Genomic DNA, 27,589 nt, shown 5'->3' with positions numbered 1-27,589 from the left:
CAAACAGAAAAAAGAAAAACTTGCGCATTAACCCTGTGCACAAAAGTGTCAACCGGTGTCAATCCCTTTAAACTCAAAGAGTCCTTGTACGCCTACGAGAGCCCCCGTGACAACTTTGCCATCGGATTGCTCAATTTTGCCTCGCAAATTTGTTAGAGAAAATTACATAACATCAAATATTTTGTAAAACAAACCCCAGCCAATAGGCAGAATAAACACAAAGAACGTGTAGACTCATTCACAGAACTGTCTCGAAGGTGTGTTCCTTCACAAAACAAATTCCAGCCGATATAAAGCCATTTATTTTCCTCAGACAGACAAACGAATCTTCAGTGAGCCAGCTGATGAGTGCAGCAGATGACGTAATCATTCCAATGTCCCACGAAAATACTCCACAAATCATACTCCAGCCAACAGGAGGCATAAGCACAAGGAACTGACAGATTCAGCCATAACTGTCCCGAGTGTTATTTAACAAAACAAGCTCCAACCGCTAGGCGGAACCAGCACAAAAGGAAACTAAAAACGCATCCCGGTTCCTCGGATGGTCAAGAATCAATTCACTTGGAGGCCGCATAAAAGTATATCCCATGATTTACACAGTCCGCCAACTTTATAAAAGACATCCTTTGTGTGGGCATGTAGATATTTTCTGGTCATCCGTAGTGTCTATTTTCAATCTGCCCTGGAACTTCATTGTAAAAGTGATCTTCTGTCAATGCAAAAGTTTCTTTAAGGAAAAGTGTTAATCCACAAAACAAAACAAACTCCAGCTGCTCGGTGGAGCCAATGCAAAAAGAAACAAAAATGGTGCCCAGCTTCCTCAAAAAGCCAGAGTATGTACAGTAAGTCAATCCACTCACAAGAAAAACACCCAGAGGTTACTCACCCATTGTTTCAATAAAAGACATTGCCTGATTGGGACATGTAAATACTTTGCTGCCATCCTTGGTGTTTATTCTCAGTCTGGCCGGAAACATAAGAGCAACAGTGATCTTCCGCTGATGTAAGAGTTTCTTGCATTCCTTAAGCCAATCACGTTTCTCTCTTGTCGAGTTCGCAAAGTCCGGGAACAAGAAAATATTGTAATTCTTCCAAGAAAGCTTTCCTTTGCTCCTCGCCTGGCGCAACACGAGATCTTTATTGGATGATCTAAAAAATTTGGCCAGAATCGTTCGGGGCCTTTCTCCCTCAGCAGATCTGTGAGCTGGGACTCTGTGAGCTCACTCGATTTCCAGCTTGTGGCCTGTTATGTCGAGCAGACTCAGGAAAAGCTTGACTAGGAATTTAACCATATCTCTGCCCTCCACATACTCAGGAATTCCAACAATTCGAATGTTATTCCTGTGGCTTCTATTCTCAAGATCTTCAAGCTTTTCAAGAACACGTTCCAAATCAACTTTGGTCGCGGGCGGATTAGCGGCTAATTCCCTCTCTGATGACTCCAAGTAATTGATTCGTCTTTCAACATCTGTCACTCTTGTGACTAACTAATTCTTTTTTCTCCATCGCCGTAATCGATCGACATATTACAGCGAGATCCTCCAAGTCCGCAAGTACCTTCGTCAACATCACCGACATGTTGGACAGTTGACACTGGATTCCTTCTCCTGCCGCGCCATCCAAATCGTGTCCCCGGTCCACAGGCCTGTCTGGGCTTTCATTTTGAACCCGTAAGTGTCTGTTAATGTCTCCAGAGCCCTAGGATTTTAACTTCTTTGCCATGTTTACCTCAAACAGCAAATGTGTAACTGGGTGTATCGAATTTCACCGGATTATATCATGAAAATAATTTTAAAACATTTGCAAAGTGCGCAGAGCTGTATCTCACATGTCTGCCCTTCGCATGTTGTCACGTGGCTCCTCGCATAATAATATAATTAAAGTTGCATTCCATTCAAACATTTACCAAACATAAGAAATTCTAATTGCATACCTGGTAGATTAAAAAAACTACACACAATGTTTTCTGTGTGGGTCTTCTGGCTACAGAGACCCTTATTCCTTTGTCATCTCTCCTTGAATACCAAATGATTCTACTGTTATTTCAGATGTGTGTTTGATGTTATTCAGGAGTTGGTTTACAATTTAGGAGTTTGAAGGTAGACCTTTGAAAACTTGTGATTGAGTAGGTCGTTTGATGTTTACAAAGAATGCACCTAATCTGCATACAGCAGTCCCTGTGAGAGACTTGGGAGGGGCATGTCCCGGATAGAATACGGTATTTTACTAAGTTCTTAAATCTTACTTGTGATTTGACTTTGCTGAAAGGGAATGAGACCGTTTTACCAGTTACACTGAGACCTCTCGAATGATACCAAACATGTATGATCAGAAAACCTTTTACATTACAGAACAGGATAAGTCATAATTTAGTTTTTGGTGACCTGAAAGTGACCTGAGGTGAGAGAGGGGGCAGATGTGAGTGAGATTTGTGTTTTATAGTCCTTGCTCAGTAGGATGTGTTGTCTCAGGTGGAGATGCTCTTCTGTGTGAGTTTTATGACATTGGTTCTCACAAAGTTCTTTGACTTTAACTGGAAATAGCGCATTTTGGGCATAGACATTCTGGTGCCAGCCTTACACTATTTATGCCATTATTTATGAAGACATCCTCACTATGCAACATTTTGTTGTCAACATTTATGCAACAATACTGTGTATGTGTGTGTGTATATATATATATATATATATATATATATATATATATATATATATATATATATATTAATAGTCTTCATTATTTACTTCCTACTGTATGTGACTCAGTGAATATGTTCAAACTGTGTTCATGTTATAATAATTTTTTTTAAATTTAATTAAGTTGCTTCAGAAAATATTCTTTTCATTTCTCATTTTGTTTTTGGACACTATTGGTTAGGTTTGGGCACTGGTTGAGTGTAAGGATGTCTGTTTTGTGTCTACCTCTTTGATTTTAGATCACTATTGATTAAGTTTAGGGTAAAGTTTTAGGTTAGGGAGATACGTTTTACTCATTAAAATCTCATTTGATTACAACACCATTTCACTCACTTTTGGCACCCCCCACTGAATATTTCACTGGGAAACTGCAGTGAAACGTGTTATAAAGTACGTAATTTCGTTTTTCAGAAATGTTGCCAGGGACAAATTATGTTCATGAGATTAATTTGATTTAACATCAACTTGACCCTTTTATATTATACCATCAAAACTAATTTGAAATGTTAGAAAAGTTAGTCAGTAGAAATAGCTATCATATAATAAAAATAATAATAAATAATATAATATACAGTACTGTGCAAAAGTTTTAGGCACTTGTGAAAAATGTTGCATAGTGAGGATGTCTTCAAAAAATAATGCCATAAATAGTTTTCATTTATCAATTAACATCATACAAAGGCCAGTAAACATAAAAAAGCTAAATCAATATTTGGTGTGACCACCTTTGCCTTTAAAACAGCCCCAATTCTCCTAGGTACACCTGGACACAGTTTTTCTTGGTTGTTGGCTTCTTGGAGAATTCACCACAGTTCTTCTATCTATTTAGGCTGTCTCAATTGCTTCTGTCTCTTTATGTAATCTCAGACTGACACGATGTTCAGTGGGGGGCTTTGTGGGGGCCATGCCATCTCTTGCAGAGCGCCCTGTTCTTCTTTTCTAATCTTTTCTATTTGCAAAAGTAAAGTTTGGGAGTCTAAAATGTATTTTTCCTATTGACACACTAAAGCTGAAGATATAAATAACCATCTTAAGACAAATGTTTTTGTGAAACATCATAAATGCCTAAAACTTTTGCACAGTACTGTATAATATAACAACAATCACAGGTTACCACATTTTACAGTGTTGAATATAAGTAGCTTACACGTAAATAGGCATTTGACTAGTCTAGTATTGCAATTATTGCTAAAGTAATAATAAGTAGGATTATTAGACTCGTGTACTGTATGTTGTCCTGTCTCTCATTTTCATTTTGGGAAATTTTATTGTTAGGTTTTCTGAAGATCCTGGAGATCCCGAGAGGAGCACGCCACATACTGATCCGTGAATTCAAAGGAACTCCACATATTCTAGGTAGGACCTTCTTTCCAGCAGATGCATTTGTGATTAATTACTCAGACACTGAAACTCATAACTTAAGTGTCTGGCTTCCCACTGATTGATATTGATGGAGAGATTTGGACTCCACCTGGCTCTGAGAACATTAGAAGCTCCAGCTCAGTGGCCATGAAGCACCTTAGCTAGTTGGAAGTAATGCCTTCCAATACAAATGATTTATAGGTACATAAAACACATATAAAATCAGCTTGATGAAGATTGATCCTCTTTTTTCCCACTGCCTTATTATTATGAGTTACACTGCATGGAGTGAAAGATAAACTGTCCTCTCATAGCGGTGAAGAACCAAGCCACAGATAATCTCTTTCTGAATGATGAGGGAGATTTTCCAGAGTCACGCACAGTGATCGAGAAAGGTGTGGCGTGGGAGTACACTAACGATGATGACATGGAGGCGGTACAGACCACCGGACCACTTAAATATGGAGTTCTTATCATGGTGAGAATGATAATTAGGCTATATCAGCCCTCAAACCTAACAAGCACCATCTGGTGTGTATTACAACATTTTGACCAACTGATTGCTGAGTGTCAGTAGCTAGAGCTATTAGATAGATACTATGTCTATATAACTATTTCTCCAGTGTGTAGTATGTATGCTGTGCATAATACATTAATTTTCTGTATGCATAGACTGGTTTGATGAGGTCATATGACAAACTAGCAGCAGACTATTGTTTGAAATGTGAAATGTTGCATAACACATCTTGTTTAACACACTATTGTTTTAAATTGTAGGCAGTGTACAATGTACCAGTTAACAGTGCGGTATTCAATGAGCAATAAACTATTATTCAATTCAATAAACATTTTGTGTTGTGACAATTACATAAACAGACAATTAAGGATACAAATCCAATACTAAGGCTAAACCTTAAAGAGAAGTTCACCAAAAAATTTAAATTGTGTCATTATTTACTCACCCTCATGTTGTTACAAACCTGTATTACTTCCTTTCTTCCATGGAACACAAAAGGAAGTGTCAGGCAGTATGTTCGTCTCAGTCATCTTTATTCTTTCATTGCATTTTTTTCATACAATGAAAGTAAATGGTGACTGAGGCTTACATTCTGCCAACATGAGGGTGAGTAAATGATGAAAGAATTTTCATTTTTGGGTGAACTATGTCTTTAAGACAAGTCAAGCTTAAAAGAAGCTTAAATGTCATGGTGTCAACCGAATGTATTTTAAAAATGTCAAAATGTTCTACAATGTCAAACATCTTCACTAGGTCCACTCTCAGAGCACATCCAAAGTCACTCTTTCATACAAGTACATACTGGCAGAAGATCCACTTTCATCAATGGAGAACACCCTGCCTCAGGATGACACAGTCTACTTCGAGTGGGCTCTGAGGAAGTGGTCACACTGCTCCAAGCCATGTAGCGGAGGTACACAGCATTATGACACATAGGCAAGAGCTTTGAGTGAAATTTGGATCAATGGAGCAGCAGCTTGTGTTTTGGCAATGTGTCTGTTTGTCTGGCTTGTAGGGAAACAGTACACGCGTTTTGGATGCCGGAGGAAATCGGATGGCAAAATGGTGCACCGCACGCTCTGCTCCAACATACCCAAACCCCGTGCCATCAGTCGAGCCTGTAACCAGAAGGAGTGCTCAGAACCAATGTAAGCATGGTTTGTCATGTGGTAGTTTTCAAACTAATATCATAAAATTATACTTGAACTCTCAACGTTGAAACATAAGAGGCAGAGGATGACACAAAGGTACAGGTAAAAGAAGATTGATGGATTAGCTGTAATGTAGCCTTGCATAGCCTGGGGCAAAAAGTATTTTCTTCAATCCAGCTTATTTTGGTCATGAACCACCTACTTTGACAGGAAGAGACTGTCCGACTGACATATTAAGTGGCCAACCACAATTTATTTTGTGTTTATGTGCCGTTTAGAGGTAGGGTTATCTAAAATACATTATACCACAATAATATGCTGGTGTGTAAAAAAAATCAAATAGCAGCGTGGCAGTCTCTTTAAATGATTTGTGGCAGAGTGAGCAAGAGACAGACACAGTGGGTATGGCATCAAGCCTCAGAGAGGCATTTATTAAAAATAATAATAAACATTAAATGTCCAAAAGGGGAAATAAATAGTGTCCAGGGGGAATGGTGATCAAAAATAAAGGGGAATCTGACATCCTTGCAGTAAAACTGGGCTCTGTGAAGGCTGGGGAAGTGTCCATGGAATGGCCCAGACACCTTGGCACGCAGGGCGTCCTTGGCCAGGCCCATGGCAGGTGAGAGGGGAAAATGGCCCGGCCTCTAGCCCGTCTGCCGCAACGCATGCTGTCCTCCCAGGCGTCACATCTAATTCACGCCAGGGGTCAGAGTAGCGGGTCCGGTGACGCATCAAACTTGCCTGAACACTCCCTTCTCTGCTCCTGGGCAAGCGAGGATGCCAGTGTGTGCACACAAGGAGAATAGAAGCCAGCTCCCCAAGAAGAGGTGCACTCTGCATTTAAAAGACAGTGGGGATGAAGCCTTATTAACATCAGGTGTGCTTCATCAACCACTGTCGGAACGAGGCTTATTAACTATGCACCTCTTCTCACTCTCCAGCCCACTCCCGTTGTGAGCCTGGCTGAAGGACAGCCCTCAGAGGCGGGGTGACGATGACTAGAGAGCGGGGCAGGTTGTTCCGCAACAGTTAGTACAGAAAACACTATAAAATATCGGAAAATGTGTATAGATTTGTGATGTTTGTCGATACAAAAGTAATAAGTACTGATAACAAACATAACTCATAAAACAGAGCAGAATATATAGTTTTGCTTGAGGACATCTAGTTCACTTGCAATTAAGTGCCTCAAACTCTGATGCCACTAAAGCTGGCGTCACACTTGCAGACTCCAAACAACTCAGTTTTGGCAGAGGGTGTCACAGTTGCCGACTGTTCACACTCTCTTCAGTTAGAGGTATGACACACTTTGATACAAATTGGTGGAGGGGTGACAAAAATACCAACTCACTGCAACTCTCTCTCTCTGATTCCCTGTCACTTGGAGCTTGCCTAAATAACAACCTGCACGCTTGCACAAACACATACACACAGAAAGAGTGAAGCCAAGTTTTTTCTGTCAAAAAGTTGCTGACGCCTTCCTACCTGTCTCTGTTCTGCCGCTATCCAAAAGAGAGAAGTAATTGTGAAGATTGACCTAAAGCTAATACGGTTATATCCACGTTTTGATGATGAATTACAGTGACGAGCTGACCTACAGATTTCTTCTCCGTCCATGTGGTCTCAGACTGATTATTTTGGTGCGGATCTGAGTGTGATTGCCATGTTTATATATGCCTTTGCAAACTTAATCAAGGGAGAAAACGCACCAGGTTCCGAAACAAATGCTGCAAACAAGCCAGGTGTGAAAACACCCTTAGGAAGCGATTCATGGAGTAACTTTACCTTTTGAAAGTACTTGATTGTGTATTTATCCCATCGTGGCTTGTGTGGCAGGGTGAGCAAGAGACAGACTCAGTGGGTGTGGCGTCAAGCCTTGGAGAGGCATTTATTGGAAACAATAATAAACGTAAAAATGTAATAAAGTGTCCAAGGGGGAATAATGTTCATAAATGGGGGAATCTGGCATCCTCGCGGTGAATGGGGTTCCGTGAAAGGGGCTGGGTAGTGTCCATAGGAAAGCCCAGGTACGGGCTGGGTCAGCACGTCCATTCATCCGATCCCTCCCAGCTCTGGTCCTGGGCGTGCAAGGATGCCAGTGTGTGCACACATGGAGGTTTGAAGCCGGCTCCCCGAGAAGAGGTGCGCACCGCGTTTTAAAGACAGCGGTGATGAAGCATTATTCCCATCAGGTCTGCTTCATTCACCGCTGACCAAATGAGGCTTATTAATTATGCACCTCTTCTCGCTCTCCCGCCCAACTCCTGTCGTGAGCCTGGCTGAAGGGCGGCCCTAAGAGGCGAGGCGACGATGACGAGCCAGAGGGGTGGATCATTCCGCCACATTTGCCGTAGAACGTGTATGTCCATATGCAGCTTTCAGTGAGTGAAGAAATTACCTTCAATAAAATCAGACTGCTGTGCCTCCTTTTTCTGGTGTCATTTTAATGTTGGAGAAAAATGAAGGAAAAACGCTTGGTGACAAAATCACTTTGAGTTGCAATCAGTGTTTGTGATGATATTCAGCTGAGTGCGATGAAAACTGGACCAGCTGTATTTCAGATCAACTGGATGTCTTGTCAGTTCTTCAGTAAAAGAAGCTCATTTATAACTTGACTGTGGAGGCGAGGGCATGGTCGAGGATTGTCTGGGGAGAGAGGATGTGGTAAGGGTTTTCACCTGAGATGAATTGCTGGTAATTGCTGTTTCTATGTTCGCAATGAGAGACGGGGGAAATATAAAGGGGCCAGACCTCAGAGTGAGAGAACCCAGCTGACAAGTCGTGTGTTGGCCGCTGCCATTCCCAGAGCGTTTGAGTGTTTATATGTGAAGCTTTACCGATACGCTGTTAAGCAAACGTGTTTTGTGTTATTAATAAATTTACTTTGAGTTGGATTCGCCATCTCCCGGTTCCTCATTCCTCGAATGTGTTACATTGATGATAACATAAAAGCCTGCCTCGGCAACAGAACTATTTTTTTCAAGAAAGTCAGATGTGTTTTTTCAGATTTTGAAGCCATTAACTCAGCAGGGAGTCCCGACAGTCAAGTGATTAATGGCCTCCCACTTCATCCCCTTTGCCTGGCCGGTGATTATGTTAATGAAGCTCACACCTGAAAATCACTGGAAAAATTGGCTAGTGTGGCACAGGCTTAACCAGATGCCAGATTGAAACTGCTTATTCCAGCCCAGTACCGCCGCTCCCTTTACGCATATAACGCAGTCTGCGTAGGGCACCAACTCCCTAGGGGGCACCATCTTACCCCAGGGGGTCACCAGAAACTCCACCGGCTGCCCTTACTTGCATGTTATACATTATTCAAGGACCCGGTAGCAGTCGCAGAACACAGACTCGCCTCGCGCTCGACCCACAACTTTCGCACCATGCCACACAACTCACATTACACCAACAAACCCCAGTGCATGCCAGTTTTTTATGCAATATGCATCAGACAGTTCGCGAACAGACTGTCGGTGGTCTATGGGTGTGCTCTATGATGATAAAACTTGCAGTAATTTGTCAAATATATTGCCCTTCTTTGTGTGTGTGTGTGTGTGTGTGTGTGTGTGTGTTCTGTATAACAGCTGGGTGACAGGAGAATGGGAGGAGTGCAGTAAATCATGTGGTAAGACTGGTTCTCAGACTCGACCTGTGCGCTGTGTGCGACCCGAGCTGGACGGATCATACAAATCCATCAATGCCAAATACTGTAACGATGACCGGCCAGAGGGACGGCGGTCCTGTAATCGTCACCTGTGCCCCGCACAGTGGAGAACTGGACCTTGGTCTCAGGTTAGTGTGCGTGGGTCCGGTTTTGCCTATATTGCCTACCATTCTCCTTCTCTCTCCCCAATAACTCTCTGCTGTCTGTCTATAAAGCAAAAAACCCACCCAGTCCATCATAAAAGAAAGAACAATGACTTGACGGTAATGTTAAGAATGAGGTTAATGGTACAGTAATGAACTTATGTATGTTTTGTGTGTAGTGCTCAGTAACCTGTGGCAATGGAACTCAGGAGCGACAGGTTATGTGCAGCACACCTGACAATGCCATTGGCATCTGCATGGACACCAAACCTGAGAGCGTTAGAACATGTCAGCTGGCACCGTGTCCAAGTGAGTGTCCACCATTTCTTCTCCAGCTCCTTGTAATTCACTTACAATTTTCAAAACCACTTTTTTTATTTCTTAAAGGAATAATTCACCCCAGAAAGAAAAATTCTGTAATTATTTACTCAACCTCATGTCATTCTAAACTTGTATATCTTTATTGTTTTCATGGTACACAAGTGGAGAATTAACCTGTCAAGCTCCAAATAGGATGACAAATCATTATTAATGCACTGTGAAAGTAGTTCATATGACTCGTGCACTACATTCCAAATCTTCTGAAGCCATATGATAGCTTTGTGTGAGGAAAAGACCAAAATTGATGTCGTTATTCACCATAAATCTTGAAAATATTTAAACTGGCTAAACACTTCATGTTTAGGTTTTGGCGTCAATTATATATACATTATTTAAAAAAACATTTATTAATCGCACAGTTTTTTGTGATTAATCGCAATTAATCATGGTACATGATATATTAAAACATTTAAATATAATCATAAATATATTTACTTTAGACTTTGTCTTAAAGAACTTGCAAGAAATTGGTTAATCATCATTTATTTTAATAATTTAAATGTAAACGTTCAAATTTAAAAACAAAATTGCGGATTGAGTTAAACAAATTTTTATAGGTATAATTCTTTGATAGAAGAATACAGTATGTACACGTTCCATAAAATCAGCTGACATTCTGTAATTAAAAGTTCTGTCATTTTCCAGTGGACTTTTGTAATAATAGGATCAAATGGGAAGATGTCATATAAAACCTCCTGGAAATATATATATATATATATATATATATATATATACAGGGTTGGGGAGTAACGAAATACATGATTACGTATTTAAAATACAAAATATAAGTAACTGTATTCCACTACAGTTACAATTTAAATCATTGGTAATTAGAATACAGTTACATTCAAAAAGTATTTTGATTACTGAAGAGATTACTTTGCATTTTATTGTCATTTGTTTCATTTAATATTTAGTCCTTTCAGATGGAAAACATTTATCCATATAAATGTATACAGCAGTGAAACACTTTCTTATGATGTGTTACATTCATACGAGCAGACAGAGAAGTAAGTTTGAAGTAAGTTTGGAGCAGCAGAAATAGAAATAATCCTTGTGTAAATTGTCAGCTTTACGCTAAGCTAAAATGTTATTTCTAGCCATTTTACATGCATGTTACCAGGCACGATCATATTTTTTTTATCAAGAAAATTCACGTTGGATCATAATTTCTTTTTTTCTAGTAAGACCTTTGAAATTAGGGCAAAAATCATATTCTTGATAATAATTTTTGTATTGTTTTCCTGTAAAAATATCTAAAAATCCTTAAAACAAGATCAGTTTAATTAATCTTGTTTTAGAAACAACACTGCGTAAGATATTTAGGTTTTTCAGAGAATGTATTTTTAACATGTATTTTGTCTTACTGTACTGGCAGAGTTTTTATAGTCAAAACAAGTGAAAAAATCTACCAGTGCTGAAGAAGTAATTCAGAGTATTTAGAATACGTTACTGACCTTGAGTAATCTAACGGAATATGTTACAAATTACATTTTACAGCATGTATTCTGTAATCTGTAGTGGAATACATTTCAAAAGTAACCCTCCCAACCCTTTATATATATTTTTTTATGTATATATAAATTTTAGCCAGGAAATGTGGAGAAAAACATTAGTGAAGTTTCAGGAAGTGAAAAATATATATATACTGCATGAATTGTTAATTTTTTTAAACGCATTAAACAATCAACAATTAATCACAGAAATTAACATGTTAAATGTCCCTGGCCCAACAAGAAAAAGAATATATGTATGTGTGTGTGTGTGTGTGTGTGTGTGTGTGAAAATTAGATCAGTATATGTAGATATTAACATTAAGCAAGATTAGTAAACGCTGTAAAAGTATTGTTCATTGTTAGTTGTAGTTAACTAATGTTAACCAATACAACCTTAATGTAAAGTGCTTGACAGACTTGGTCAGCTCTGTAACACTATGAACTGTCATTTCATGAAAATGAGCTTTGTAAAGATGCTTTTTTGTGGTCTACAAGGGGGACAAAATAGCATATAGGTTTAGAACAATATGAGGGTGAGTAAATGATTTATTTTTTGGTGAACTATTCCTTTAATCCAAAATGAAACTGTTCCCAAATCATATTGCCATTCTTTCTTACCACTCAGATGACAGAGGAAACTTCCTCATCCAGTGGCTCTCCAGAGTAGACCCCGAGTTCCCTGCGCCCAAGATCTCCTCAAGTAAACGGCCGCTTTCCAATCAGGAGCCTGCTGTGTGCTGCATGTCCGCTCTTACCTGGACCCTGCCTCTCTCCCTTACGCTATGGCTCTGTTACACTATGCCCTGACCACTTCTCTTTCTCTAAGTCTGCTCCTACGTCTAACTTCTCCTTCGTCTGAGGGAATTCTGTGGGCTGTTTCTTTGCTCGGCCCTTGTTTGCTCTGTACAGGGCTGAGGGGTAAACATGGCGCCTTAAATTGAGTTGATAGAGGGCGAAAAATGCCTGTGAGGAAGGGGCCTTTTTTTGAGAAGCCTTGATGGTTATGCTCTGTCAGGTAATAAGGATATGACTGTTGAGATGACTTCCAGGGAGAATCAATCAACCAATCAATTCACTAAATGAAACAAACTCCTCTGTGGGAGGTGTTCTGGTATTGTTGGTGACTGGAACATTTCAGTCAATTTGTTGTAAACTTAATTACTGTATATGCATATATGAGCGTAAAGACAATATATTGCTAAAAAGATGTCGAAGGTCATAACCAGAACTTATTTTGACTGTTACATGTTAGGTATTTTTGTACATATTTTCTGGAAAAAAGGTTTAAGATTTTGAGAGTTGAGTATACAGGGTATAGTCACAATAGATGACGCAGCTTCTGCATTGATTTTTTTTTCTGTTTAAATTGCTTTTTACCCAAAAGATTTTTCTGTATATTTTCTGGAGGACTGGTGCGTTCATGTTCATAAACATATGAAAAGACCAAAATCTTATTTAAGATGGTGCACCCTTTAACACTCGCATTTTTAGTTTTATAAATTGGTTGCGTGTTAAACTTTGACATTATACTGAAGGAAAAAATACCTCATGCTTCTAGATAATTAGTTCAAAAACAACAAAAGAGTTTATTTTTTCCACTCATATCAAAAATCTTTGCCTTAATTTAGGTTGAAGAGACATGGATATCACTTTAGGTTTGTATGCTTATGAAATCCAGAAAGAGGCAGCTAAAGGATAGAAGCTGAACAACAACAAATACAGATGTTTACAGCAAAGGGAGTCTTGCTGCTCCTCAAGATCTTTTGATTATCTCATGGTCTCTTTGCTGAAGCATGATTGTAAGTCTGTGGAAAGACAAAGCTTTAGCGATGCAGACAATGTGTCTAAAGGCCTTTTATTTACTATACAGCAATTATGTGTATATATTCAATTATGTTAAATATACTTAGTAGTGTTAATATATTAAATGACTGTTATCTCATACCCAGGTATCAAAAATAATATCATGTATTTATCTATGTATTTTGACCTTACATGGCAGGTTTCCTCGCCTGAAAAGTGATGATTTACATTTACATTTATGCATTTGGCAGACGCTTTTATCCAAATCAACGCATAGTGCATTCAGTGTGTATAATTTTTTTTAATCAGTTTTGATATAAACACACACACACACACACACATAGAGAGAGGTATTTAAGGTTATTATGACATTTTAAAAGATTACGTTTATTCATGTGTGTGTAAGGTAATGTTATTTTTAATGGTAACCCAACTGAGCAAATATTTTGTATTTTTGTCTTGTCCCTTAAAAATATCTGACCATCCTTTAAACAAGACACATTTACTTTATAAGCAAAGCTGCATAATTTATTAAGACTTGTTTTCTTGAATCTTGAATTATGTTTATTTTTCTTAACCCATTGTTTTACAAAAGGTTTTTGATTTTTGATTTTAAGCATACATGTAAAAAAAATTAAAAAAAATAAAAAATAAAACATTTTTTTTTAAAAGTAGTGAATTTTATGTTTAAAACAAGAAAAACAAATTGCCAATACAGTAAGAAAAAATAAATGTAATGCAGGATATATTCCCTGCAATTTTGCTTCTCAAGTAAACTGATCATGTTTTAAGGATGTTTAGATATTTTTTAACTGGAAAACAAGACAAGAATACTGATAAATAAAAATTCTGTTTTGTAATAAAGAGTGAAAAAAATATAACGGTCCAGGCTAAAAATCCTCCTTTTTTCTAAGGCAGTAACCTTAGCATTTATTTTAGACTGTTCTTCCAGTCCTTATTTGTAATTACACATTCAACCCACCTCACATCTAGTACATTATTAGACACATTACTAATCAAAAGACTAATTAAGACTGTTTTGGTTTAACTTGAAATAGGTTTGAAAGCCCCTTCAAGGTTTTAAATGCAGCATTTGGCCATGTAGTCAGTTCTCAAATCTCAGTGGAACGCTGGCCCCTGTAGGTCTTATTTGTCATGGCTGTTTCATTCCAGACTGCTCAACTCATTCTCAGTACCTGCGATTACATAATGTGATTGTTTAAATGCTGTCCAGGATGTGCCATTTTTACAATTCTATTCCTCAAAATTGTCACTTTTATCATTGGATTTGATGGTGTCAAGAGATGTTTTATCAAAGTGTTTACTAAACTGTGAACGGTGTGACATTTTCAAAGCAGTTTACATTGTAGTGAGCAAAGTTCTATGTGTTGCCTTGTACACAATCTATATTTGACAGGAAGTCTCTGTGTAACTAATGTGGTTTCTTGTCAGCTGTGTTTATGGGAATAAAGGGTCACATAATACTGAACATTCATACCCTCCGAACTTGTGCGCCATCCTTAAATGCTGAAAATATGGTGCTTGTGTTGTTTTTCTCTGGCACAAAGAGTTTGTATGAAATTTGCTTCTTTCCTCATTTACTGGTGTTCTATTTCTTTCATTTTCATATTGGGTGATTTTCACGAAACCTGTAAAAAAAAAAAAAAAAAAAAAATTATGGTAATATTTAACCCAAAATCAACAAAAGGAAAATAAAGAACATTTTGGTGCATAAAGACATCAAAGCATACATTTAAGACTATTAAGATTTTTTTTACATTGTGACATTATTTTTAGGACACTTAAGCATATTTTACCTCCCAATTCTCAGTTCCATAATGTTTCCTGACATTTTACTTTTACTATTCCCATGGTTTTCAATAATGATTCTCAATACTGTAACAGTATTTTTTTTTTACTAACAGTAAAAAAAAGATGCTGGTTTATTTAAAAAAAAATGTTTACATTAAAATCAGCTAAAATGAAACGTAGTATCAATGGAGTTCCAATATGATGTGTAAATATTATAAAATAATATTTTTTCACATTGCAGTGATGAAAATATCATAATGACCATCTTTTTTGTCGCATTGGTAATGAGAACTGGGGGTGGGGGGGGTAAGATATGCGTAACTGTCATGAGAAAAGTAATATCACAATGTAGAAAAATCTTAATGGCCTTTAAAATAGGCTTTATTTTCTTTATACAATAATAATAATAATAAATATAATAATAATTTCTTGTTTGTTTCTTTTGATTTTGGAGTAAAATAGGACCAGGACATTTTCTTGACACTTTTCATGAGAATCACCCTATACTACTCATCTTTAATCCCTTAAAAGGATTGTTCACCCAAAAGTGATTCTCATGTTGTTCCAAATCCATATGACTTTCTTCTCTGGAACATACTGTAGAATGACAGCCTATGGAAAAATATACAATGGAAGTGTATGGTGACTGAAACTAACAATCTGCTAAACATCTTTTGTGTTGCACAAAAAAAATAAAGTTTTATATATATATATATATATACTGCCATTCAGAAATTTGGGGTCACTTGACTGAAATGTTCTCATGATCTTAAAAATCTTTTGATCTGAAGGCGTATGCTTAAATGTTTGAAATTAGTTTTGTAGACAAAAATATAATTGTGCCACCATATTAATTAATTTAATTATAAAATTAAAATTTTATAAAAAAATAAAAATAAAAAAAAGTTTTTGAAATTGATGACTTGACCGAATAATAAAGAAAATCAGCTAATAAGTGCCCAGTATTGATGGGAACTCCTTCAATACTGTTTAAAAAGCATCCCAGGGTGATACCTCAATTGTTGGTTGAGAAAATGTCAAGAGTACACTTCTGAAAAATCTAGGCAAAGGGTGACTACTTGGAAGATGCTAAAATATAACATAGTTTTGATTTATTTTTTATTTTTTTAGTCACAACATAATTCCCATAGTTCCATTTCTGTTCTTCCATAGTTTTGATGACTTTACTATTATCCTTAAATGTGAAAAATAATAATAATAAAGAATGAGTAAGTGACCCTAAACTTTTGACCAGTAGTGTATATATACATATATATATATATATATATATATATATATATACAGTATATGTGTGTGTGTGTGTGATTTTGTTATGTAATTATGGCAATTAAATGATGATTACATTTCATTTTTGGGTGAATTATCCCTTTAAAAGTGGATCTGTACTAAGTCTCTTGTTGGTTTGACTTCCAGGGTTACGCTGTAAAGGAGATAAGTCTGTGTTCTGTCAGATGGAGATTTTAAGTAAGTACTGCTCCAATCCTGGCTACAGGCAGATGTGCTGCAAGTCTTGCAACGAGGGTAACAACACCACTGAATTCAACATTACCAGACCCTGGACCTACACCACTGTTGTGCCTCCCATAACCCCCACTGCAACAGCTCCTCCTCAGACCACACAGATGTACAGGACCTCACTGAAACCTAGCACCCTCATCAGCCATTTAGCAGTCACACCATCAGTCGGCAGGTGGAGAAGACCTAGTACCACCTCTGCACCTCAGGGCTACACAACCACTCTAAACCCATTGACCTTAAGGAGAGGGACCACAGTCACTGTGAAAACCAAGAGTCCCAGCGCACCCACCTACGAGGAGGACACCAGTGCCCCCATCTACGAGGAGGAAACTTGGAGCAATGCCTCAACAGAACACATCTCAGAATCAGAATCATCAGAGTCCATTTCTTTTTCTGCAGAGCCCTGGCCTGTCACTTCGATGTTTACAAGTACCATTCATGACAAAAGACTTGGCATAACAATTATGACAACACCACTACCTAGAGTTACAGCAACAAGCCCTCCTGACATAGTTAGTCTCCATAGGTCAGAGGATAAAAAGGAAAATAACTCCATTGATGTGTCCTACAGGATTGTAAGTCCAAACGAAGTCACACTTAACCACTATGTTCCCAGAAAGCTAGTGCATTTCCGTGAGAAAACACAAAATAAAAGGATTGAAGAGCTCCTCGCAGAGAAAAGAAGAGGAGACTTTATCTTGCAAAGACTGAAAATAAAGCCCGGAGACTGATACGTTTTTTTCTCCCTTTCCTGTTCCGTTATACCTGGTGATCATATGGTATTTTGTGAGTACATATTAAAAGTTATTTTACCCACACTGAACTCGTTTACATCACAAAAATTATTTACATAATTTTTTTACAGAAAATAACCTGAGATTAAAGTCTTATTTGAAATATCTGTTCAAAGCATCTTCCTACATGTGATCTGGGAAAGAAACATTATTATTGTCCACGTTTAACTGAAAATGCCATCATCCCAGGGGTTTACCACATTTGGAATGAACATTTAAATTTGTCTGCTGTTTAAAGGTGGTGTCTAATTGTTTTTATGGTAAATTACTTCATCCTATCCCAGCTTAATATGCAAAGGCAACTGTGTAGGAAAGTTTTGGGTTGATTCCCTTTTTAAAAAAAATCAAAACACTGCTGTTTGTTTAGGCATCCTGACCGATCTGACACAGCCATTTTGGCTCAACCATTGGTATGAGTTTGGGGGTGGGACTATCTGTGGCTAATCAATGGAAGACGGGTTTAGGGAATCCATTGAAAACAGTAGTTATTTTTGCAATAGAGCCTAACAGCACCCACTCACTTTTTCAGCCATTTTTCCCTTTCATTTTTTCCATAGGGATGTCAAAAAATCTTTGATAGAAAAGCTCAAAGCCATGAACCAAACCAATCAGCTCTGAGGTGAATCACAACATTACAAGCTTTGATTTTAAGCAAAAGCATTTGAAAATCTGACAAAATCACAATGATTCAAGACTGTGAACGTCTTTCATGAGGGAATGAACTAATCCTATGAATCATAACGAATGACATAATCAGATTAAAACATGATGGAAACTTTACAACTATTAATTTAAAGCTGTTGGTTTTAAGTATAGATTAATTTTATTTAAAGTATTTGGCAAAGTATTGAAATATATAAGTAGTTTGAGAGTGTATCGACTCAATTTTGTCATTCGCAGTGCGTCATGCAATTGGGCGGTCACTGCCATGGTTTGTTGGCCCAATCCTCTGATTGGTGGATCTTTCTCTGCAGGACCATGGGTAGTGTAGTTCTTTACCAGGAATTCTGCTGTTAAGCGAGATTTTTTTTTTAATGAAGTTGAAATAACACAGACTGATAGTTTCAGCAGAAGCATATACCATTGATTAACAACCTCTGAGGGGCTCAAGGTAGGCCTGGCTTCAAAGGTTTATAAATATTTGCAAATAATCAATTCCCCTTTGGAAAAAATGAATGAGATTATTTACTTCTGGAACCAGGCTGTTGTGCTTTACTCCGCTTGTGCTGCTAGTGGCACATAAATTACACCACATATAATGATCTGGCGTTTTCAGTTTTAGTCAGCAATTTCACGAGAATGTTTGCTTCTTGACTGCACGCCTTTGAAAGTTGGTGGCACATTTCCCATTTTTGTAATGAAGAGACCCACATAAATCATGAATTTAAACATATTCCTCGATTCTGAAAGGAAAATGTTATCATTGTCTCACCTTTTAACGTTTATTGAATGATTTACCCACACCTGGTTCATCTTACCTACAACTGAAATTCCTCTACATAAAACGTCCCAAATCCTATTTTAGCTTCAGCATGACATCGCAATGCTGTTTTTATGGTGCTAACTGCCTACACTAAAGGATCCTATGTCCTGTGTAACTGTGGGCATTTTGAGTCTAATGTTGAAAAACATTGTTTTTATAACACTAATGATGATTGCTTCGGCATTTTGTCACAATGTTCATGACATTTTAAAGAAAAATATTCTGTTACCACAAATAGTATTTATTGAAAAAGCTTATTCATCTAGCTTACGACCTCTCTGCACAAATCTGAATCCCTTCCTAAATGTTGTATATATTAACTAGAATTTTATTTTTTGTATTTATTAAAATGCCTGTAGTATTAAATGAATGCTTTCTTTAAAAGCATTGTGCTTATCAGTCCACTTTGCGCTTTTTGTGCATGCTGCAAGACTGACGATTCTACACATACTAGAAACACAAGAAGCTATACTATGATGTCTTCTCCACATTGTCTGAGCACTGTCTTGAAGAATCATTGTACGGAGTATTTGAAGAATGCAGTGGGCGTCTTGATTTAAGACCATCTGCATTTTTTATTTAAGGGGTACGAATGGACATGTACATTCATGATTCATCACATTCTTGAATTAATAAAGCTGCAAATGAAGTTGAAGTGTTGATCTTATTACAGCTAGACACACATTTCTTTCAGTGTGTGAAAAAGGTACAACATGACAGGTTGACAAATAAGATTTTAAGTAGGCGAACCACCACAGATGGCCACAAGATGGCTGTGCTTCTCTTTTGATCGATCTAAAGATGTTCTAAACTAAAGAGATCTAAAAAAATAAATAAATAAATAAATAAAATACCATCCTTTTTTCCTGGTCTGAGGTGAGTCTTGAAATGTGTGTAATATAGTTTTTTATTATTTATTTATTTATTTTGACAATGAATAAACAAGGTTTTTATTTGAGCCACTAATGGGTCTGAGTCCACATTAACTATCATTCAAAATCTAATTTAAACCTGGAAATAAACTGAAAGTTTTGGGACTTTGAAAAATGCAAAACTAAAAAATATTTAAGATTCTGCACGACTTATACTATCAAGGTCACTAATCAAATAAGCAAATTTGTGACATTGACCATGTTTAACAAAGAGTAAGATTTTCTTGTTTAGGCTGAAGCACACAAGAAAGATGCTTTTCAGAACATTCTCAGATCATGCAGGGATAACATGGATCATCAGGTTTTGCACAAATTGTGGAGTCCATGCCAGCTCGAGTGGTATGCGCATTAATGCCATAAAAAGGGTGACACCCCAAATTTAAAAGTTGGTGTGAACCAAAACCAAAGTTTTAAAATTCATAGTAATTTTTCCGTTCAATTTTCATTCAAACTGTTTTGCAAAAACAAAGACAAATGTTAAATAAAAGCCTTCTCATAAGTGGACTCCACTGCACTGTATGATGTAGACAGCAGATGGCAGTTTTGTGGCGCACACACCTTCCTGATGTTTTCCTACCATTTTAAGGTCTCAAAGCTGTTTTCAAAACAGAAACCTTGTGCCATCAGACAGTAATGGAACAAATGAAGGCCTGACAAAAATACCTAAAATATTTTGTGATTGTGCTGCAGAGTCTAGATGAATGTTCCATTAGAGTTTCAATGCTGTTATTACAAAAATCCTAGTTTAGTTACAGTTAGTATAGCAATTTGGCTATAATACAGTAGACTGTTGATTATTATAGGCAGTTAGAAAATAAAGTGCTTCATAAACACTGTTAAAAAGGTCTCGCCAACTGATAAATGTTTAGTGACTGGTTGCATCTAAAAAATTATAGTTACTAAAAGTTCTGTAAATTAATGAATTTGAATTGTGGTGATGATACTCTGGTGGAAATGATAACTATTATATAAAATTCCAGGTTACGCTTAACAGTAGTAAATAATGAACAAAATTGTTTTACAGCATTTATTAATCTTTGTTAATGTTAATTTATGAAAATATATTGTTTATTGTTAAGTCATAATGCAATAAGTAATGTTAACATACACTTTAAAAAAAATGTAGTAGTAGGCCTACTTTATATGTAGAAACTAACATTAAACCAAGATTAGTTGTTCATTTGTTAATACAACTACAGTTGTAAGCACCAGAGTTTTTTGGCATTTTTCACATATTTATTAAATTCTAGTGTAGCCAATGTAACGTCTGCTCTAATGTTTGTTGTATAGCGTACTAATAATGTGTACAGAAAACACAATGACAGGTGGAATCTTAAAAATGTCTTAAGCCACAGCTGCCCTGTTTATATATTAGTTTCCTTATGGCCTTTGTATCAGATTACAGTCTTATCTATCTGGAAAACACCAACCGAGAGGATAAAAATAAATCTAAACTAAAGCACGTGGGTAAATACTGTGATCTCATAGCAACCACTAAACTGAGCCGAAAAGATTCCGATCTATTTCCTTTTGAATGATGATTGTACTTGTCTATTCTGGCATTTCAAAGTTGTAGAGTTCCTAATGCTTGGCCTGATGGTTAATCTTGAAATACATCTCATTATATGGACTAATGAGTAAGAAGGAAGTTTACATGTATGCTTTAATGCTGTGCTGAGTCACACAATATTTTTATGCAGCAACCTCAAACTTGCACAAAGAAAATTAATAAAATGACAAATTAAACATGCACTCAGTATTTTTTCCTCATTAAAATGGTTTGCTCCTAGTACTCCAGTCACATTTGTAGCCTAATAAAAGTTGAAAAATAGCAAATAAAGTGTATAGACTGTGATCAGAATATCTCCCCATCCAAAAGTAATTAACTTGGACAGACAGACAGACAGACTTGTTAACCAGGTAAATCATTTAAATGGATCCTGCATATGTTTGGAACATTTACAACAAACAAATTCATTCATGTCCTCTGATCAATATTTCATGCATTTATTCCCTACCACTGAGAGCACTACTGAAACTTTAATGGTCACACCACTTCATGTCCTACTCAGGACATCTGAGTTGGCCATCCAAATTCATAAATAATTGAAAAGAGAAGTGAATAATACAAATAAAAAAGAAACCTTTAAGCCTTGCTCTAACTCCCTTCAACCAACACACACATCTGCATGGTGGAGTTTTATGTAACCATATAGTGTAAGTGTTACTTAAAATGAACCCTGAATACATCCAGCAAACTTATGGAACTGAGCTTTGGTATTTTGCTTTCTGTGTTGTATGAATAACATGCCATTGCGTAATATTGCTGTTTGTGTATCCCATTAACTTTGAGATGTTGTGACCAAAACCTTTTTTAGATGTGTTAAGAGCTATGTGTAATACTTAGATTATTAAATCTTAATTAAATCAGTCCCTGCATAAAAATGACTACAAGATTACTTTTTGTCAACAAAGAGGAGCACATTTATTTTAAAGTTTTATGAAGTTGGTTAGACTCTGGCATTAAAGAGATGGTTCACCCAAAAATTTAAATTCTCTCATCATTTACTCACCCTCATGACATCCCAGATGTGTATGACTTTCTTTCTTCTGCAGAACACAAAGATTTTTAAAAGAATATTTCAGCTCTGTTGGTCCATTTAATGCAAGTGAATAGTGACCAGAACTTTGAAGGCCCAAAAGGCAGTATAAAAGTTATCCATATGGCTCCAGTGGTTAAATCCATATCTTCTGAAATGATATGATCAATATTTAGGGCTTTTCACACTTGAAATCATTAACCCCGGGTTATTCTAAACTCCAGGTAAATGGAATCCTGGGTTATCCAGTTTCATGTCTCAAACTGTTTATACTTTACCCTGGGTTAATAATTAATCCTGGGTATTCATGTTCTGATGTTTCACACTGTACATTCAAAAACCCAGAGTTAACGTTCTTATTTTCATATTTGCGGTGTCAATAACAATGATTGGACGAAAACAGCTTGCGACAGACATGCAACCTCTCAGTGGAGCTGCTTTAATTTTTTCTGGAAATTACTCCAAGCAAATCAGCTCTGTTTGTCTTTCATCTTCTGAAATATGCCACGAAAACACGGAATACTGTCTCTTCATCATGCCAGTTATCGCGTTTTCCACCACTGCTCAACACTTTACTGATTTCCCTCAGGTGGAGAACGTAAACGGCGCTTGAAAGTTTCAGAGACTGTACAAAGCACATGAATATTTACTGAGGTTTTATGATTGGATGTGTGATGCTAAACAACTTTCTTTACCCAGGGTTAAAAGTGGGTGTAACAGTTAAATGTGGGTTAGGAGGAGGCAGGAACTGGCATAAACTTTAACATAAACATAAACTTTAATGATATAAATGAATTTGAAACAACATAAAACATAAGGACATAGACACACATGCAGCGCGCCATGTGCGTCTCTCTCTCTCTCGAACCAGCGCCTCCGGCTCCCCTTTATCTTGCTCTCCCACTGATCAGCTGATTCAGTGCCAGCCATGCACCATCATGGCCCGTCCACGCCCTCCTCCTCATCACACTGGGGTTTAGAATGAAGATAACCCGGGGTTAAGCGCAGTATGAAAAGTCCTTTTAAGTCCTTTTTTTATGTAAATCTAATCTTTACTGGTGTGGAAGTGACTTTCACTTTCACATTTATCAACCTACTGGTTGGGGCTGGTCAAAGGTGGAGATGATAGTAAAAAAGGACTTAACGGAATATTCCGGGTTCAATACAAGTTAAGCTCAATCGACCGCATTCGTGGCATAATGTTGATTACCACAAAAATGTACTTTGAATCGTCTCTCCTTTTATAAAAAAAAAAAAAAAAAAAAAATCGAGGTTACAGTGAGGCATCTACAATTGGAGTAAATGTAGCCAGATTTTGGAGGGTTTAAACACAGAAATGTGAAGCTAATACTTTTATAAAAACACTTACATTAAGTCTTCTGTTTAAACTCATGTATTATTTGAGCCGTAAAGTTGTTTAAATAATAACTTTTTATAGTCGTTCAAAGGTTTGTAACAAAGTTGTAAAATTGGCTATAACTTTACACAGAAATGTTTTGTAAGTGATTTTATCACACTAAAATCATGTTAACACATAAGACATATTGTTTATGTCTTATGGCTAAACTTTTGAAAAAAGCGGTTAGTAAATGATGAGAGAATTTTCATTTTCTGGGGAACTATCCCTTTAAAGAGATGATAATATAGTAATGATACTAACAATTGCTCACATGAACAGAATTAATGGAAGCAATGTCTGCATCAGAGTTGACCACAGGGCTATAAGACTGTAGCAACAGAAGAACACTGTTTAAATGAGTGGTGTCAGTGAGAAAGATTTTTGTTTGAGGAAAAAACAGAGCATGTTTGAAATGTGTGATATTTCAGATGGCATTTCCTGATGAAGTAATAAGGTACGAGGGGATGTGCTACATTGTGAATAGTTACAGAAACTTTACTCTTTTGGTTCTGCACTGCGATTTAGAAGCTGCGAACAGGTCTTTTGTGTCAAAGCTGTTGCTATATTGTTTATTTTTGCAAAGAATGTTGTATCAACCAAACAGCATCAAAGACTCAAACTGCAACTCTGGAGTGTTTTATAATAATATTTTTTTTTCTAAATAGGCTACTGTGTGTCACTATAGTGGTAATAAGAACAATATCCTCATCTTCCAACTGCATTTTCCTAAAATTATTCGAAAAACTAATGTTTTGTTCCAACCAGGTCTCACGAGAATTGGTCACAATACAAGGTGGTGAATTCGTACTAATTTGTACAAGTAAATTAATATGAAATCATATGAGTTATGCACCTACCAATGACAGACGCTTCCCTTGTGTCCTTGTAGTTCCCAGTGTGGTGTTTGATTGTCCCCTAACCAAAACCCCATCCCTAAACCTAACCATAGAGTGTAACATCTTACCCTACCCAGAATGTAAATGTAACCAGGATTTTAATGTTAATAGCCCTGATCTGTTAGACAGTCGAGACAGACAACATCACTGACAACACCACTGTCATTGGCCTCATCCGAGATGATGATGAGTCTGCATACAGAAGGGAGGTTGAACAGCTGGCTGTCTGGTGCAGTCAAAACTAACTTGAGCTGAACACACTCAAAACAATGGAGATTATTGTGGACTTTAGGAGAAACACCCCAACAGTGACCCCCCTCACCATTCAGGTTCCTGGGCACCACCATCTCACAGGACCTGAAGTGGGAGACCCACATTGACTCCACTGTGAAAAAGGCCCAGCAGAGGTTGTACTTCCTTCACCAGCTGAGGAAATTCAACCTGCCACAGGCGCTGCTGATACAGTTTTACTCAGCAGTCATTGAGTCTGTCCGCTGCACTTCAGTAACTGTCTGGTTTGGTTCAGCTACGAAATCAGACATCAGAAGACTACAAAGGACAGTTTGGACTGCTGAGAGGATTATTTGTTGCCTCCTGCCCCTCCCTTCAAGAACTGCACACTTCCAGAATGAGAAAAAAGGCTGGAAAAATCACTCTGGACCCCACTCACCCTGCCCACTACCTTTTTGAACTGTTGCCTTCTGGCCGACGCTTTAGAGCTCTGAGCACCAGAACTGTCAGGCACAGGAACAGTTTTTTCCCTCAGGCTATCCACCTCATGAACAGTTAAATTGCCCCATTGAGCAATAACTATGTGTAATACACAGTTTAGTCTTTCTTATATTTATCCAACACATCCAACCACCTCTGCCATTACATTCCTCTGAAAACAAAAAACAAAAAAAACATTTGCACTGTACATAACAGATTTGTATTTGCACTGTACATAACAGATTGTATTAGATTTGCACTACCCATGTGTATGTGTGTATGTATGTATGTATGTATGTGTGTGTCTGTACGTATGTGCATTTTTTATTATTATCTTTGTCTTGCTGCTGTTTTTGTATTGTTTTTGTATTGTTGTACACTGGAAGCTCCTGTCACCAAGACAAATTCCTTGTATGTGTAAGGATACTTGGCAATAAAGCTGATTCTGATTCTGATTCTGAAAGCGAGATTTTGGCTATCAGAATGCGTGTTTGTGCAAAACTGTCTTTTAATAACTTTAATGCCTAACCTCATCCCTAAACGTAACCAACAGCTTACCCAACCCAAAGTGCAAACATAACCATGGTATTAATGTTAAAAGCCCTGATGTGTAATATGGAAGAGAGTGACACTTCCAGGTTCCAAACGCGTGTTTGTAAAGTGTATGTGATTGGCTGATGTACAAGTCGGACGAATTAGTACGAATTCATCACCTAGTAGTATTATGACAAATTCTCAAGAGATTATACAATGCAAGTGAATGGGTGCCAACATTTTGAAGCTCCAAAAATCACATAAATCAGCATAAAAGTAATCCAGAAGACTCCAGTGGTTAAATCAATATCTTCAGAAGCAATTTGATAGGTGTGGGTGAGAAACAGATTAATTTCACATTCTTCTTCTTGTATTTTGGTGATTCACATTCTTCATGCATATCGCCCCCTACTGGGCAGGGTGAAGAATTTAAAGCAAAAAAGGACTTAAATATTGATCTGTTTCTCACCCACACCTATCGTATCACTTCATATGGAGTCATATGGATTACTTTTATGATGCCTTTATATGATTTTTGGAGCATCAAAATGTTGCCCCCCCCCCCCCCCCCCCATACACTTGCATTGTATGGACCTACAGAGCTGAAATATTCTTCCAAAAATCATAATTTTTGTTCTGCAGAAGAAAAAAAGTCATACACATCAGGGATGGCATGAGGGTGAGTAAATAATGAGAGATTTTTCATTTTTGTGTGAACTATCCCTTTAAGGTGTTGTCAAACGTGAGTTGCACATATCTACAGTACATGCAGGCTACAGTATGAGTTCTGCTAGTAATATTGCTCACATATATTGCTTTAACCATCTGTAATTCTCTGATAGACAGAAGCAGTCCATTATGGGAATAGATTACAGGATCTTTTTTTTTCTTTCAAAGAATAATAAGATAAAGAGGGCATTAAAAAGGGTCACTCTCATGCAAGATGCTCAAAGTCCTCTGTCTTCACTAAGATGTTCACAGGAGGAACGTTTTGGCCGTAGGTGCAATTATTCTGACCCTTCAAACTTGTTTGAATGAGAATTGTCAAACTAAAAGAACAGAGCAGTAGTTGGGCAATGGAGGTCTTGCATACTCTGCTTGTTGGCTGGACAACAGAGATTCACACTGCCAAAACATGCTGATTAAAGATGTGGTTGGAATACAATAAGTTATTATGATAATTATTATACAGTTGAAGTCAGAAGTTTACATACTCCTTAGCCAAATACATTTAAACTCAGATTTTCACCATTCCTGACATTTAATCATAGAAAATATTCCCTGTCTTAGGTCAGTTAGGATCACTACTTTATTTTAAGAATGTGAAATGTCAGAATAATAGTAGAGAGAATGATTTATTTCAGCTTTTATTTCTTTCATCACAATCCCAGTGGGTCAGAAGTTTACATACACTTTGTTAGTATTTGGTAGCATTTCCTTTAAATTGTTTAACTTGGGTCAAACATTTTGGGTAGAATTCCACAAGCTTCTCAAAATAAGTTGCTGGAATTTTGGACCATTCCTCCAGACAGAACTGATGTAACTGAGTCAGATTTGTAGGCCTCCTTTCCACGCTTTTTCAGTTCTGCCCACAAATTTTCTATCATATTGAGGTCAGGGCTTTGTAATGGCCACTCCAATACCTTGAATTTGTTGTCTTTTTTGCCACA

The 27,589-nt window shown here is 37.2% G+C and overlaps 1 protein-coding gene across 1 annotated transcript in view; it reads left to right on the top strand.

The window, feature by feature from the left end:
- Positions 1–19,793, top strand: part of LOC127431107 (A disintegrin and metalloproteinase with thrombospondin motifs 2-like) — a 148,688-nt gene extending 128,895 nt beyond the window's left edge. The window contains exons 15-22 of the mRNA XM_051681367.1: positions 3,975–4,055; positions 4,376–4,539; positions 5,332–5,491; positions 5,594–5,726; positions 9,317–9,524; positions 9,719–9,848; positions 12,042–12,116; positions 16,466–19,793. Of these exons, the coding sequence (XP_051537327.1) occupies positions 3,975–4,055; positions 4,376–4,539; positions 5,332–5,491; positions 5,594–5,726; positions 9,317–9,524; positions 9,719–9,848; positions 12,042–12,116; positions 16,466–17,301 (1,787 nt within the window). The 3' untranslated portion in view covers positions 17,302–19,793. The remainder of the gene's footprint in view (positions 1–3,974; positions 4,056–4,375; positions 4,540–5,331; positions 5,492–5,593; positions 5,727–9,316; positions 9,525–9,718; positions 9,849–12,041; positions 12,117–16,465) is intronic.
- Positions 19,794–27,589: the final 7,796 nt, after the last annotated feature.

Source organism: Myxocyprinus asiaticus, chromosome 40 (assembly GCF_019703515.2).
Source record: "Myxocyprinus asiaticus isolate MX2 ecotype Aquarium Trade chromosome 40, UBuf_Myxa_2, whole genome shotgun sequence".
In the NCBI taxonomy this organism is placed as follows: Eukaryota; Metazoa; Chordata; class Actinopteri; order Cypriniformes; family Catostomidae; genus Myxocyprinus; species Myxocyprinus asiaticus.
This window is presented reverse-complemented; position numbering and strand designations above follow the sequence as displayed.